This window comes from Pan paniscus, chromosome 21 (assembly GCF_029289425.2).
Source record: "Pan paniscus chromosome 21, NHGRI_mPanPan1-v2.0_pri, whole genome shotgun sequence".
NCBI classification, from domain to species: Eukaryota; Metazoa; Chordata; class Mammalia; order Primates; family Hominidae; genus Pan; species Pan paniscus.
The window spans coordinates 1569194-1584650 of NC_073270.2; the positions used below are offsets into that span (position 1 = coordinate 1569194).

Sequence of the window (15457 nt, forward strand, 5' to 3'; positions counted from 1 at the left end):
AGGATTCAGGATAAACAAATTTTAGACTCATTTTTTGAGGAAGGAACTGAGCATGACCTTACTACACAGCCTTTTTAGTTAAGTGTTTCTTTAACTAGGAAAAGGCCCTGGGAAGACAGCCTCTCTACTATGCAAACCCAATTCCAGTCTTGGGAGAGAATTTGCTGGTGGGACGAAATTAGGTTTTTCAAGAGATGCTTAAATGGTCGATTCTAATTATAACCATACTTGTCAAAAGGTGAAGCAAAGATGAAAGTTAAAAACTAAGAAGAAATTAAAATTCCCAAATCTGTCAACCAATCTCTAATTTTCTCTGTTACTTTAGGACTATAGTAATTAGCCATACCCTGAGGATCTACTTTACAAAATATATTCCTCTGACAGTCCCGCTCTAACAATTTCATCTATCTTATGTAAGCTGGACAGGCATTTCAAGTACAAGAAACAGAATTCAAAACGTGAAAACGGAGCCATCTATCACACACGGTGTCGGTTGGAGAAGCATATTGCTCAGGCTGCAGGGACATTTCATTTATTTAAATGTTTTTATTAAAAAAAATTAAAGACCTTCATGGCACAACTTCTTCCCAGCACAGTTATGTTTTAGTCATACCAATTACAATACAATGACAACCAATAAAGCAAGGTGGGGAGGGCCTTCTGGCTTCAAACTTAAAAAAAAGCAGAGGAAGAGGGGAGGGACCACTTCAAACAAAGTTTAAAAATACTTTAAAAAATCTTTCAGAGTAATTGCCAACATAACCTTTCATGTTGGCCATTCCATTTCCTGCCATCTAAGCAATGCAGACACAGGTAGTGCTGAGAAATAGTGTCCCAATACAAGGTATACAGATGAGGTAATTTACAACAACACATAAGTTGTTACTCTGTAAACCCTTGCCTCCCCCCCACCCCCCACCCAATTGGGTCTTTTTTTTTCTCTCTCTCTCCATGCTTCTGCAGTGACTCTAAGTAGCATTTTTAAAAACTTCTATTTATTTTAAAAGGCTCTTGGGTGGCACCTCAGAGTCCTCTGCATTCACCTTCGGTTTATTCCAAGGTCTGATGGGTGTAAGGAGGTCCAGCTGTCTGCAGCTCTCCGCATCAGCCTAAGCTACACCTCAATTTCCGAGCTACAAGGATAGGGTATGAAGTCTTGATTTACAACCCTCTCCTCACCTCAAAAGAAAGAACTCATTAGTTATTAAGTGTCCTGTTCAAATCACAATCCAGTGCAAACATAATCACAAATTGCATCTCTGGCACATCTGGTGCTTTTAGCTTCTGCACAAATTCAACATGGTAACCCTCACAGCATTCTAGGGCATAAAAGGGTCAAGTACAATAAATATCCACTGTAAGTGGTCATAAGGAAGAAAATCACCCTGCCACACAGTCAGAATGTTTTCCCTTCAGCTCTCCCTATCGTTGAGAAGCGCTATAAAAGGAGGCTTTAGCGTCCTCTAAAGTTTACCATTATATTCACTAAAGCCACCACCTTGATAAAGTTACTAAAGCCAAGATGGGTTACAAAGTTAGATAAGTTCATTAAATTCAACTCCCCAAACAATTACGTTTATCTATGATGCCTAGGCGAGAAAGGCCTGTGAATCTATAAGGTAGGAGAATGGGGAACTAAGATTTTAGGCCTTAAAATATGTTGGAAGAATTTTTCCTAGTTCCCACAAGCAGCTACTGTAATGAAATAACAGGAGAAAATACAGAGCTGATGGTTTTGCTATTGTGCTTAAAAAACTAGGCTTCCTCAGTGAAGCACCTGATAAACTTAGGTGGTTGGATTACAGTGGAAAGTCCACTTTACACACACACACAAACACACAAAAACTGGCGACTTTTTCCATCCCCAATCCCTGCACTGCTGAGACACAAAATGAGTTTTATGGCAAAGGATCCTTAATCCCCAGAGACGCTTTGGCTTGTGGTGCTTTTTTTTTAAGGCCTCTCTGCCCTGCCCGGTACCATGGGTCGAACGAGGGGTGTATAAAAATGGGGGCCTTGGGAAGCCTCCACGGTACAGGGCTGCAGGCCCCTCAGATGTGAACATGAGACACCCACCCAGCAAGACCTTTACACAGGGAACTTAAATCTAACCTTGATAAATAAAACCAAACGTTTATTTACACCAAAGAATTCCAACACTGGATCTTTCACATAGGAAGGACAAAGTATTATATATATACACACAGCAAGGGGTGGCAGGGCTGTAACAAGAGAGTTTATAGTTTTCCCACAATTACAGGTCTACCATTTCAGCTTCAATGGAGATAGTGGCTCTGCTCCTACCTCTCAAGATACATTTACAAGACTGAGGAGCAGGTCTTCTCACTGGATGGCATGTGAGGGAAGGGGAAGGTCGGAGGAAAAGAAGGTAGAAAGCTTAAAATGGAAGTCAGTGTGGCCACATCTCCCATTAGCTCTAGCATGAAACCTGTACAGACAATGTTTGTTTCTTTTGTAAAAAGCAGTAAGTTATGCCCAGTAACTAAATGAATTCAAAATGGCCAAGACAAAGAAAACTGAGAAAGATTTTGCCTTCCCTCTCCTACCAGCTATGGAGCACAGCATGTTGGGAGATGAACAGGGAAAAGACCAAGGTAAGGAGCCTGGGAGGGAAGGTATCAACATTTTAAACTGAACTAAAAATAAAATTATAAATGAGTTGGATTTAGGGTTAGATCAATAAGACATGATTCTTACTGAACAGAAGTTTTTAGTATCTGTCTGCATTTTGGGTAGATTTTCAACATCTTGATGTAACTAAGACACACTTCCACAAGAGCCACTAGGATAACCCCACTGAAGCGCTTATGGAGTAAAGTGATGTAAGTGACCAGCAAGCAGTCCACTGCTCCTATAGACTGGGTCCTCCCTTCCTTCTTTCCTTCCTTCCTTCCTTCCTGCCCCCCCCGAGAAGCTACATTTTTGTAATCTCTGGAGAAGAGCGCGAGATACCAACCCCCTAAAGTGTGGGACGGTGGAGGAACAATGGTGGGAATGGGAAGAAGTCTCCACCTAAATGCAGCAGCCGGGATTGAGGCTGGTTTATCTTTGTTCTTTTGTGATGAGGAACTAAATTTGGGAGGGGAGAAAAAAAAATTTGTCCATGAAATATTCCACCTGCAGGTAATTTTTCAGGGAATCCCCTGAGTTATGAAAAGTTCGAGTTAAAAAAAAAAAAAGAAAAAAGAAAATCAGCCTATTATAATTTTTTTTTATGACTGAACTACTATAAATCCACAAGCAACGGTTCAGACACGGTGCTTCTGAAGTGTTTCACCCCTCCCCGCCAGGCGCAAGCTGCATCAAGGAGAGGGTGGACTCCCCCACCTCTGCTCAGGCATCAGGAGACAGATAGGGCCGTTACTGCTGAGCGCCAGCGGCAGCTGGAACAGGCATCCCAAGGGGGTTGGCAGCAGCAATCACTGGTGAGCCTGCCAGAGGTCCAAGGGGTGAAGGGGTTGGCACTGAAGAAATCCCTGAAAGAAAAGAGCTGTCAGTGAGCCAAAGACACCAACCATGGCAATCTTACCAGTTTCTCATAGCACTCACCGCAAAAGGAACACAATAATTCTTTACTGAAGACTTCCTCTTAGCTGGATTTTTACATATACTTCAAGTCTGACCCTCACAAGTTCAAGTTAAAGTGGCAAGTCCTAATCAATTTAAGAGACAGGTAAAGAAATCTAGGCTTGGACAATTTAAGGAGTTTGTCCAAAGTACACGATTAGCAAGTGGCAACCATGGTTGGATTCTAACCCAGGCCTGTCTAGGGCAGAGATGTCCACCCTGGTGACCAGTAGCCAACCACATGTGGCTGCTGAGCACTTGAAATGTGGCTAGTGCAACTAAGGAACTACATTTTAAATTTTATTCAATTGTAATTAAATAGCCTCACGTGGCTAGTCACTACCATACTGAACAGCACAGGACTGCAGTCAAAGCTCATGTGCTCTTACACCATGCTGTCTTGATAGCTGGCAGCTTTCAAAATTACTGAAAGTCAATTTGAATGGGGAAAGAGCATTTTCTAAGATAAAATTGTGTTTTGGAATTTATTTCCATTTGATTTCTTCCACCTCTCTAATCACGTTTGTGTGTGTGTGTGTGTGTGTGTGTGTACACATAGGTAATACATTCAACATGGTTCAAAATACAAAAGGTTCAAAAAAGTATACGAAGGCCAGGTGCAGTGTCTCACACCTGTAATGCCAGCACTTTGGGAGGCCAAGGCGGGTGGATCACCTGAGGTCAGGAGTTCAAGACCAGCCTGGCCAACATGGTGAAACCCCATCTCTACTAAAAATACAAAAATTAGCTGGGCGTGATGGCGGGCGCCTGTAGTCCCAGCTACCTGGGAGGTTGAGGTGGGAGAATCGCTTGAACCTGGGAGGCGGAGGTTGCAGTGAGCTGAGATTGTGCCACTGCACTCCAGCCTTGGCCACAGAGCAAGACCTTGTCTCCAAAAAAAAAAAAAAAAAAAAAAAAAAAAAATATATATATATATATGAACATTATTATACATTCTTCTCCACTCCTCTTAGACATGGCTCTGCATCTCACTTTTTTTTTTGAGACAGAGTCTCACTCTCACCCAGGCTGGAGGGCAACGGTGCGATTTTGGCTCACTGTAACCTCTGCCTCCCAAGTTCAAGCGATTATCTTGCCTTAGCCTCCAAGTAGCTGGGATTAAAGGCGCCCGCCACCATGCCCAGCTAATTTTTTGTATTTCCAGTAGAGACAGGGTTTCACCATGCTGGCCAGGCTGGTCTCGAACTCCTGACCTCAAGTGACCCACCTGCCTCAGCCTCCCAAAGTGCTGGGATTACAGGCATGAGCCACTGCACCTGGCCCTGCATCTTGCGTTTTAAATTTCACATTATTATATTGGAGTTGGAGATCTCACAGAACATGAAACTCTTATTCATTCTACTGGCTGCATCACATTCCATTAAATGGATATACCATAACTGATTTAACCAGTTTCCTACTGATAGCTATTCTCAATGTTTTGTTATTACAAATAAGGCTACAAGTAAGTTTGGATATACATTACTCTGTACAGAGGTAGGATACTCAAGGGGTAAATTCTAGAAGGCAGTTAGTTCTTTTCTTAAAAAAGAGGAGGGCAACAGCAATTATTTGAGGATATGTAAGTAAATGCCTTCACTACCAGATATGCACCCACTTGGATGTTGCCTACATGTATAATTCTCATGCTATGTGCCTATAGTTCCTTTGGAATAACTGGGTACTCTATAAAAATTCACTGTGCGTCACAATGATCCAATAATGGAAAACCATTTTACTTATGTTTTTACAACTGATAGGCACTCTATAGTTGCTCTGGCACATGTCACGGAACTGTCCTTGTACACACACACACACCTATGTATAAACCCCACCTCTACACCCCATTTCTTAACATTGTTTCTAAGGGCCATGTAACTACTGTCATTTCAAACTATAAGATGAAATGGTGTATTTTGCCTTTTGATGGCTTGGCACTTTCAAGCCCCTATGCCAGAAATTTTCAGCCAGGAATGCTGAGATTCTAGCCTAGAAGGGGACACCCTACTCAAGACAGTATCACTAAAGTATACCAAATGTCAAGCGTGCTGAAACCTGGTTAAAAAAAAGTCACAAGGCCACCAGTACAGAGAAGAGAAGGTATACAAGAAATCAGACCACAAAGCTAAGAACAGTAACTGACTTCCACATTTTTTTAAAGAAAATTTACCAATGAACTGACCTGACATCATATTGGCGCTGCTGACGGGCGTACTGCCCCCTGGCATGCTAGATGAACCCATTCGAGCCTGGTCCTTCACAACAGTGTCTAGAAAAGAGACAAAAAGGCTAGGTTCTGTTTGGCTTGAAAGATTAAACTAATGGTCTGGAAGCCTGAAAGCAGCCAACTTCATTCTTTGCAATTTATTTATACTCTACATTATTCCCCAAAGAACTTAAGGTGGCAATTGCCTTCACCATGAATTAGACAAGTCGTAAAAAGCAGAAATAGCTTTCCTATCAAACTGTGGTAAAAGCTAACCTTTCAATCAAATGGTAGAAAGATGAGGTAATTATTTATAGCAGAGCGAATTTAATGAAGCTGGTCCTGTTGAGGTTTAATGGAGACAAGACACTGTCACTCGGCAAAGACGGTAATATATTACCAGTGTGTCCACGGCCCAGTACCAAGTAGGCCAAAGCTATAGGTCCATGTAGCTTAGGGCTATGACCACATTCTCTATCCCAATCAGCCTATCTATCTGCTTCAGGTATTGGGCAAAAGTATAAATGATTCAGTACAAAACCATCACACTATTATTACCGAAGGAAAAATGTCATGTTGCAGCTAACATCACAGTGCGGATGGGGTAGGTCTAAGTGGTATTTTCACTTAGGACGGCACAGGGGGCTATACTCACACATCTAAGTCAAGGTGTTCATACAATTTTAAGATGTGTAAGCCTCATTAGCTCTTTCCAATGAATGATTACTGGAGACAGGAAAGATACAGGGCTGTGTATTCTAATTCAACCATTCCAGACTGAGGCACTGAGAAGTGTCATCCTCACAGTATGAAAAGAGTTTATTTAGGAATGCTCTTGTGTCATGTATTCTGTTACAGAAGAATTCTTCCAATAGTTCTGCAATGTAGTTGCCATCACTATCCCCACTGGAAGAATCTGAGGCTCAGTGTGGGTGAATTAACTTTGCAGCAAGCTGACAGGAGCTGGGATTACGACTGTGTTCTATAGGACTCTGCGCCTGCACCAACTCTGTGGGCTAGCTATCCGGACTCACAGAAATAGGGGTGCTCCATGGCCTCTCTTGCAGTAAGCCGTGACTGGTGGTCATATCGCAGCAGTTTGTCCAGAAAATCCAAGGCCTCAGGGCTGACAAGGTGCTGATTTTCACTGTGGACAAAGCGTTCCCATCGCTTTCGAGAGTGTCTGCAGGACCAAAAGAGGGCATGAGAAATGGGCCACGTGGGCACAGAAGCCCAACATTTCATTCCTACATTTTTCTTAGTGGCTAACAGCCCAGACAAAAGCAAAGAGGGACCCAAACTCAAGAGAGTAGTCTTGCACCACTCTGCCACTGAGTGGGACAACAAAGCTAACTGGAGACTGGAAACAACATAGCTAGAGTAAAAAAAGACATCTGAGTCCTCTCAATTTTAAGAAACATAATTCAGGTTACTTGACAGGACGTGACCGCTTCTGTGTAGCAAGGAGGGTCAGGTGGCTGAGCTCACCAGGCCTATTTCCCATCCCCACACATATTCCTGGCATCTCTGCCACTTGGCCAGCAAAAGCCTTTGCATCAGGGAAGTCCATCTCCTCCTGTTGAGTGGTTAAGTGTATAAGTACTATATCTAGTCACTACTGTTAAGAGTCGGTTGTCTGCATATAGCCTTTTTTTTTTTTTTTTTGGAGACAGGGTCTCACTCTGTTGCCCAGACTGGAGTGCAGCCACATGTTCATAGCTCTCTGTAGCATTCCCTCCTGGGCTCAAGGGAAGCTCCTGCCTCAGCTTCCTAGTAGTCTGGACTACTGCCACACATCACCATGCATGGAGTCGAGGGTCTCATTATGTTGTCCAGGCTGGTCTCCAACTCCTGGGCTCAAGTGATCCTCCTAAAGTTCTGGGATTACAGATATGAGCCACCGTGCCCAGCCTGCACATCAGTCTTAAAGCGTGCATTTTCTACTTCAATTTCTTTCTCTTGGAGAGAGGTTTTTCACTTAAAGAAGCAAGGTAAATTTTGATTTTTTGCCTCAACTGTAACCCTTCCACTAGAATCTACATTCATTTTGTAGGAATCCTCTAGCTATAACCCCTCCATCAGACTCCTGTAAGTTAATCTGAATAAAGGGCCATTCAATCCAATGCCTTTATCAGAGGCCTGCTCAATGCAGCATCCTGTGGCACTGGACCACTGACATCCTGACAGTGCTGGCAAAGAAAACATAACTATTTTGAAGATCCTAAGTGCCAGTTCACTCTCAAAGTGCTTAAGCCACAGATGCACATATTTTGTTTCATGACTTACCTGCCCAAGATATCATTGAAACGTGGATCTAATTCAATGTTGTATTTGTCAATATAGTCATATAAATCTTCTGTCCCCAGAACCTTGGCTATCCTCACCAACTAGTATTAAAGAAAGACAAAAACCCATATCACAAGCATATTATATTAACAAATCAACAATTAACAATGATTGAATTTACATAAACGGGTCATCATGTCTATAGGTATGAATGCTACCTCCTAACAGTTTAGACTTCAACTCAATGTGATAGTGTTAGAAAAAGCAAACTACTTTATAAACTGGTTTCTTCCTCTTGAAATGTCACCCTGGTGAATCCTTATTTTTCTCCCCTCAAAACCCAATTGAAGATGTCACTTCTTTTGGGAAGCTCCCATTGCACACTCAAACTACTCACCACTACTGCCTTTTGTGCCTTGTCCACACTTCTACTCTGAAGTTATGACTGTAACCTATTTTGTTGTATGTTTGACTCCCTTACAAGATCAACTATGAACTATCTGAGGGGAAGAAAACTATTCTTTCTTTTTTCTGTATTCCTCAGTACTGCATGCACTTGATACAGAGTTATTGACTTTAATGGAATTCAGGTTGTATTCTTTGACTCATTAAAATTGGACATGGTGCTCAAAGGGAACAAGACAATGGTACCTTCCACAAGGTCCTAGAATCATTCCAGGTTCTTGTGAATGAAAGAGCCCTTTGATCTTCAAGGGGGAAGTGGAGTTAGTTTAAGAAACATCTGTAACTCAACCCATATAAAGAGCCAAAATGATCACAGAAATACCACATATGGGCTAACATATTGGAGAAAACACCATATTGGAGAATAAGGGTTTATTAGGAGAATTCTAAGGTAATGTCCTATTTTAAAAATCTGGATGACAATTTATATGTATTCTTCACAATAAAATAAGCAATGCAAATGACAAAGACTAGGGGGGAATGTCTGATTTCAAAAGGCTAAGCTGGTAGCTCCCAAAACATCAATCTAAGGATCAATATCAGGGTGGCTGAATAAACAGTGAACTGAAAATTATAGGCAGTTCTGGCTATCATTGCATTAGACCAGTAAATTTTTCAATGGGTATAACATACATTACCTGATCATAATTGTCATGTCCATGGAAAAATGGCTCCTTCCGAAAGATCATACTTGCCAGCATACAACCCAAACTCCACATATCCAAACTATAATCGTACATCTGCATAAAAGTAAACTCACTGTTATTATCTGTGAATCCTCAGGCTTGTCACTTCAAAATAAAAAATTAATTTTTAAAATAAAAAAAAATCACTCCACTGACTCAAAATCAAAACACTAATAACATCTTCATATATTTCTTTTTAGTCTTTCTTTTTTTTTTTTTTTTGGAGACAGAGTCTCACTCTGCTGCCCATGCTGGAGTGCAGTGGCGCAATCTTGGCTCACCACAACCTCCGCCTCCCGGGTTCAAGCAATTCTCCTGCCTCAGCCTCCTGACTAGCTGGGACTGCAGGCGCGTGCCACCATGCCTGGCTAATTTTGTATTTTTAGTAGAGACGGGGTTTCACTACGTTGGCCAGGTTGGTCTCAAACTCCTGACCTCATGATCTGCTCACCTCAGGTTCCCAAAGTGCTAGGATTACAGGCATGACCCACCGTGCCTGGCTAGTCTTTTCTTTTATGCATCTTTCACTCGGTTTTAAAACAATTTTTACTTTTTTTTTTTTTTGAGACAGAGTCTTGCTCTGTCGCCCAGGCTGCAGGGGTGTGATCTTGGCTCATTGCAACCTCAGCTTCCCAGGTTCAAGCAATTCTCTGCCTCAGCCTCCTGAGTAGCTGGGATTACAAGCGCCCACCACCGCGCCTGGCTGATTTTTTTGTATTTTTAGTAGAGACAGGGTTTCACCATCTTGGCCAGGCTGGTCTTGAACTCCTGACCTTGTGATCCACTTGCCTTGGCCTTTCCAAGTGCTGGGATTACAGGTGTGAGCCACTGTGCCTGGCTCTTTTTTTTTTTTTTAAAGACACAGGGTCTTGCTCTGTTGCCCAGGCTGGAGTGTAGTGGCGTGATCATAGCTCACTGCAGCCTCCATCTCCTGGGCTTAGGCCTCCTGAGTAGGTAGGATTACAGGCATACACCACTATGCTCAGCTAATATACATACTATTTTGAATTGTTTTCTTCACTTACATGAAAAAAAAAAAAACCTCCAAACTGTTAGCCCATGGAGACCATCTAATGTGTATCATTAGTATTTTATTACATAAATGTTTCAGAATTCAATCTTTAATTTTCCTATAATAGGACAGTGTTCTGTTTTTCACAATTATTAGTAATACTGTAAAAACTATTTTTATGCATAAAATGCTTTTTGAACTCAGGGCTATAGCCTTAAGACCCCAAGAAAGAAATTCCTACAAGAACAAAAAGTCTGAAACTTTTAAAATCAACTGATAATAACCTGGAAAGACTGGGCATAAAAGATACTCCCAAGAAAACTTCAGATTTTTAAACACTTGGCAAATCTATTATTAATTTGGTTCCTTTCTCCTTTTTCTGTGAGGAGAAAGAAGGCTTTTTGGGGGAGCTGGGGAGAAGACCTTTTTATTTAGTATACAATTCAGAAGAACAAGAAAACATTCTTGAATTTACTCTGAAGACTGGTTAAACTTAGTTACAGGATGGGCATGGTGGCTCATGCCTGTAATCTCAGCACTTTGGGGAGCCAAGGTGCGAGGATGGGTTGTGCCCAGGAGTTTGAGATCAGCCTGGGCAACATAGTGAGACTTTCTCTCTACACACAAAAAAATTAAAAATTAGCTGGGTGTGGTAGTGCACGCCTGTAGTCCCAGCTACTCAGGAGGCTAAGCTGGAAGGATCACTTGATCCCAGAAGTTCGGGGCTGCAGTCAGCTATGATCATGGCATTGCACTCCAGCCTGGGCAACAGAGCAAAACCCTGCCTCAAAAAACAAACAAAAGGCCGGGCGCGGTGGCTCACGAGGTCAGGAGATCGAGACCATCCTGGCTAACACAGTGAAACCCGGTCTCTACTAAAAATACATGAAAAATTAGCTGGGGTGGTGGTGGGCGCCTGTAGTCCCAGCTACTTGGGAGGCTGAGGCAGGAGAAAGGCGTGAACCTGGGAGGCGGAGCTTGCAGTCAGCTGAGATCATGCCACTGCACTGCAGCCTGGGCGACAGAGTGAGACTCCGTCTCAAAACAAAAACAAAAAACAAAACAGCTTACAATTCAAAACAGTTCTGGAACTGCTGATTATAGAACATATCTTTGGCTACTTTCCCTCAAGTTAGGATCAAATGCAAACCTATTCATATTCTACCGACATTATGACAATAAAAATAATGTAAGTTATGGTACATGAATTAAGGTGATTTATATTTTACATTTCATATAAAAGGGACAGCTGTGAATGTGCATTAAGTGGCCTACCTAAATGCACAAAATGATATATATATTTTTTTTTTGGTAAATTATGTGCGAAATAAACACAGGATCAAAATTGTGCCTGCCCTTCCGTTCTTACCTGATAGTCTACAAGTAGCTCAGGACCTTTGAAGTATCGGGAAGCAACTCGGACATTATATTCTTGGCCAGGATGATAAAACTCAGCCAAACCCCAGTCTATTAGTCGTAGCTGAAAAAGAATAAATCATGAGCAATCTTATCTTTCTCTAAGCTACCCACACTGTGCCATTCGCATACTCTCGATAAAATATACCAGACACGTCACTCTTTACTGAAACCCCTCCACTGACTACTTATAGCCTTTAGAATGAAAATAAAACTTCTTAGCTTGACAAACCACTTTCTCCATGATTTTGTTCCTGGAAGACACAATCTCATCTGTGCTTTTACAAATTTCTTAAACTGCTCAATGACTAAAATGTCCCTACTACCCAGCCTATAATCCTATTGGTAAGCATTTCCTTAACTTTTGGAATATTTAAGTCAGCTTCTCAATGAAGTCTGATCATTGCCTTCAGCCCCCTGAATTTTAGATATATTTCTTTAACAGAACCTAAACTCTTTATGTTTTCTACCTTTCTTTTTCAATACGGACGACAAGCTCCTTAGGGGTAGGGACTGTTTTATTCACCTTTGTAATTTTCAGAATTCAACATAATGCCTGGTATACAGGAGAAAAATGAATAAATATTTGCTGGATAGATGAAATAACAGAAAAGTCATACAATACAGCTTTTACCAGAATGCATCCTAAACATGGAAAAAGGGGTAAGAGGCAAGCTTATCTGCCCACTGTGCATAGCATGACCATGATCTGAAGTGCCAGCAGTAGGCCCTGAGGAAAAACATCGGACTGCTCTGGCACTAAGTTTACTGCCTGTATCTCAAAACTAAACCTTTGATTACTCCCTGCAAAGCCACCTCCACTCATAGTCTCCCCCTGCTCGGTTAAAGGTGATACTCATCCTGTCATACAAGCCAAAACTTAAGATTCACCCTGGATTCTTGTTTCCCTCAGACCTCACATTTAACCTGTCAAAAAATTCTGAAGGTTCTATCATATTCTGATCATTATCATCACCTCCACTGCCACTGCCCCGATCCAAGCCACCACCACCTCTTGTTTGATATACTGCCATAGCCCCTTCTCCTAACTGGTCTCACTGCTTTCACTCTTGCCCTCTAGTCTAAACAGTTTAATAAATACTAAATAGTTTAATAGTTATTTTAAAAATAATTAAATATTTAAAAATAAATATAAACAGCTTTTTAAAAGGATTGTTCAGGTTGCTATGGAGAGATTATAGATTCATAGGAAATTGCCAAAGTAGTAGAGATTCTCTGCACCCTTTACCCAGTTTCCCCTAATAGTAACATCTTACATAACTACAGTACAATATCAAAATCAAGAAACTGACACTGGCACAATTCAGAAAGATCTTATTCAGGTTTCACCAGTTTTACATGCACGCATGTGTTTGTGTGTGTGTTTCTATGCAATTTCATCACATATGTAAGTTCATATAATCTCCTCAACAAGATATAGAACTGTTCCATCACCACACACATGTCCTGTGTGTTAGCCCAACCCCGGCAACCCCTCTGCTCTTTATCTCTATCATTTTGAGAATGCTACAAAGATGGAGTCATTGGCATATAACTTTTTTTGAGACTGCCTTTTTTCACTAAGCATGAGATCCATCCAAGTTGTTGCATGTGTCATACTTCTTTCCTTTTTATTGCTGAGAAATACTACTTCATAATATTATATGGTATGGATATGCCAGTTTGTTTAACCATTCCCTCATTGAAGGGCACTTTTACCCATTTTTTTTTTTTTTTTTTTTTTGAGACGCAGTCTCACTCTGTCACCCAGGCTGGAGCACAGTGGCACGATCTCGGCTCACTGCAACCTCCGCCTCCGGGGTTCAAGCAATTCTCCTGCCTCAGCCTCCTGAGTAGCTGGGATTACAGGTGCATGCCACCATGCCTGGCTAATTTTTGTATTTTTTTAGTAGAGACGGGGTTTCACCATGTTGGCCAGGCTGGTCTTGAACTCCTGAACTCGTCATCTGCCTGCCTTGGCCTCCCAAAATGATTACAGGTGTGAGCCACTGCACCCAGCTTTTCCCCCCAATTTTAAGCTATTACAAATATAGTTGCATTCATATATAGGCTTTTGTGTGGACCTAAGATTTTGTTGCTCTGAGATAAATGCCACTGCAGGATTGTATGGTAAGCATATGTTTAGCTTTTCAAGAAACCAACCAACTATAAAACAATAGTTAAGCATTTTCCAAAATGCCAAACTTTGCATTCCTACCAGCAATGTATGAGAGATCAAGTTTCTTCACATTTTTGCCAGCACTTGGTACCATCACTATTTTTTATTTTAGCTGTTCTAATAAATGTGTAGTTAACTTTTAAATTTCAAGTGAGAACATGCTAAAGCTTAGAATATGCAAAAGCTCTCTATCTTCAGAGAAAAGGCCTAACAATGACCAATAAGGTTTTACATGATTTGGTTTTACCTCTTTGATTTCATTTCCTTCTTTTTTTCCTGCATTCATTCTGTCCCAGCTTTATCCTTGCTGCTCTTCCAACATGCCAAACATATCCTTACCTGAAGGGCTTTTGTACTTGCTATTTACTCTGCCTTGGGACATGTTTCTTCATAAGACTGCATGGCTGGGTCCCTCCCAGTGCTCTCTAAAATGTCACCTTTCCAATGAAACCTTCCCTTATAACTGGTTTAAAACTGCAAATACCCTCTTGCCATTCCCTATTCTTGTTTTTTCTTCTCCATCAAAATAACTTTCTATCCCACCAGCCTCCCTAAATGTAGCTCCTAGAAGACAAGCATTTTACTGTATGTTTAGTTCACTTACATATCCCCAGCCCCTAGGATGGTGCCTCTGACATGGTATGTGTCTAAAAATAATTTAGTTGCACAAATAAATCAACTACCTCCCCAAAGACCACAACAGATAAGTCATCGCAGCTTGGTCACCTTAAAAAACTGAAAAGCTAAAGCATGTGGCCATTACAGCTCTCATGTAAAAGCATTTGCAGACAACAGGGCCCTCATGACATCCAATAAACAGAAACAGCATTTTCTGTATATCTCGTCCACTTAACTGTGCACATTTAATTCTCACGAATACCTAGTCGCCTGCAGGGCTATTATTACCCACACTGTACACGAAAGAAAAAGAAGGCAAATGGAGAGAAAGTAGTTTCTCAGGAAACTAGTTACTCAATAAATAAGGCAAGAAGCCACGTTTCTGGGCCTAGAAGATGAACATTTTGCCCACTTTACTAATGTTTCCTTCTTAGGAATATTCTTAGGAATATAAATAATGGTTCAAACATGTTGACTTGTAAATTCGTACATTCATTCACCAAATATTTCTCAACTGCCGAATAGGTACTACGGTCTGTGACAATACAAGGGATAAAGTGTTGAAGATGGGCAATTAGCTACATCACGCAGATAAATAACACTTGTCAGCCTATCACTTTACCTTTCTGTGCTCATGATCAATCATGACATTATGGGGCTTGACATCTCTGTGCATAATTCCCATGCTGTGACAATAATCCAGGGCCTGTGGGAGGAACAGGTCAGAAAGGAGTTAGCCTGAATAACAGGTAAGAGTCCTTTACTTTTCCCTCCATGTAAATTTTCCTTTTAGCCTCACAATACCCCTGGGATTCAAGTTGAGGACATAGTCACTTCCACAGCAATGCTTCAGAGACTTGTTCATGATCTCACAGTCAAGCAAACTCAGCTCTCTGAGCTTAGAGATCTTTTTCTGACATAGTTGTTTCAACATGTTTTCTGTCCTAAAAGACCCAAAGTATACCCAAATTGCACTACTTCAAATTTTTCTGTCTTGTCCA

General features: G+C 41.3%; 1 protein-coding gene across 2 annotated transcripts in view; it reads right to left on the reverse strand.

Moving 5' to 3' along the window:
* Positions 1-516: 516 nt before the first annotated feature.
* Positions 517-15457, reverse strand: part of CSNK2A1 (casein kinase 2 alpha 1) — a 62572-nt gene continuing 47631 nt past the window's right edge. For both annotated transcript variants that reach the window (XM_008974710.4, XM_008974711.5), the window contains 7 exons: positions 15079-15162; positions 11613-11723; positions 9184-9285; positions 8081-8181; positions 6829-6977; positions 5771-5857; positions 517-3497 (listed from right to left, as the gene is read on the reverse strand). In XM_008974710.4, coding sequence (XP_008972958.1) covers positions 3382-3497; positions 5771-5857; positions 6829-6977; positions 8081-8181; positions 9184-9285; positions 11613-11723; positions 15079-15162 — 750 coding nt within the window. In that variant the 3' untranslated portion in view covers positions 517-3381. The remainder of the gene's footprint in view (positions 3498-5770; positions 5858-6828; positions 6978-8080; positions 8182-9183; positions 9286-11612; positions 11724-15078; positions 15163-15457) is intronic.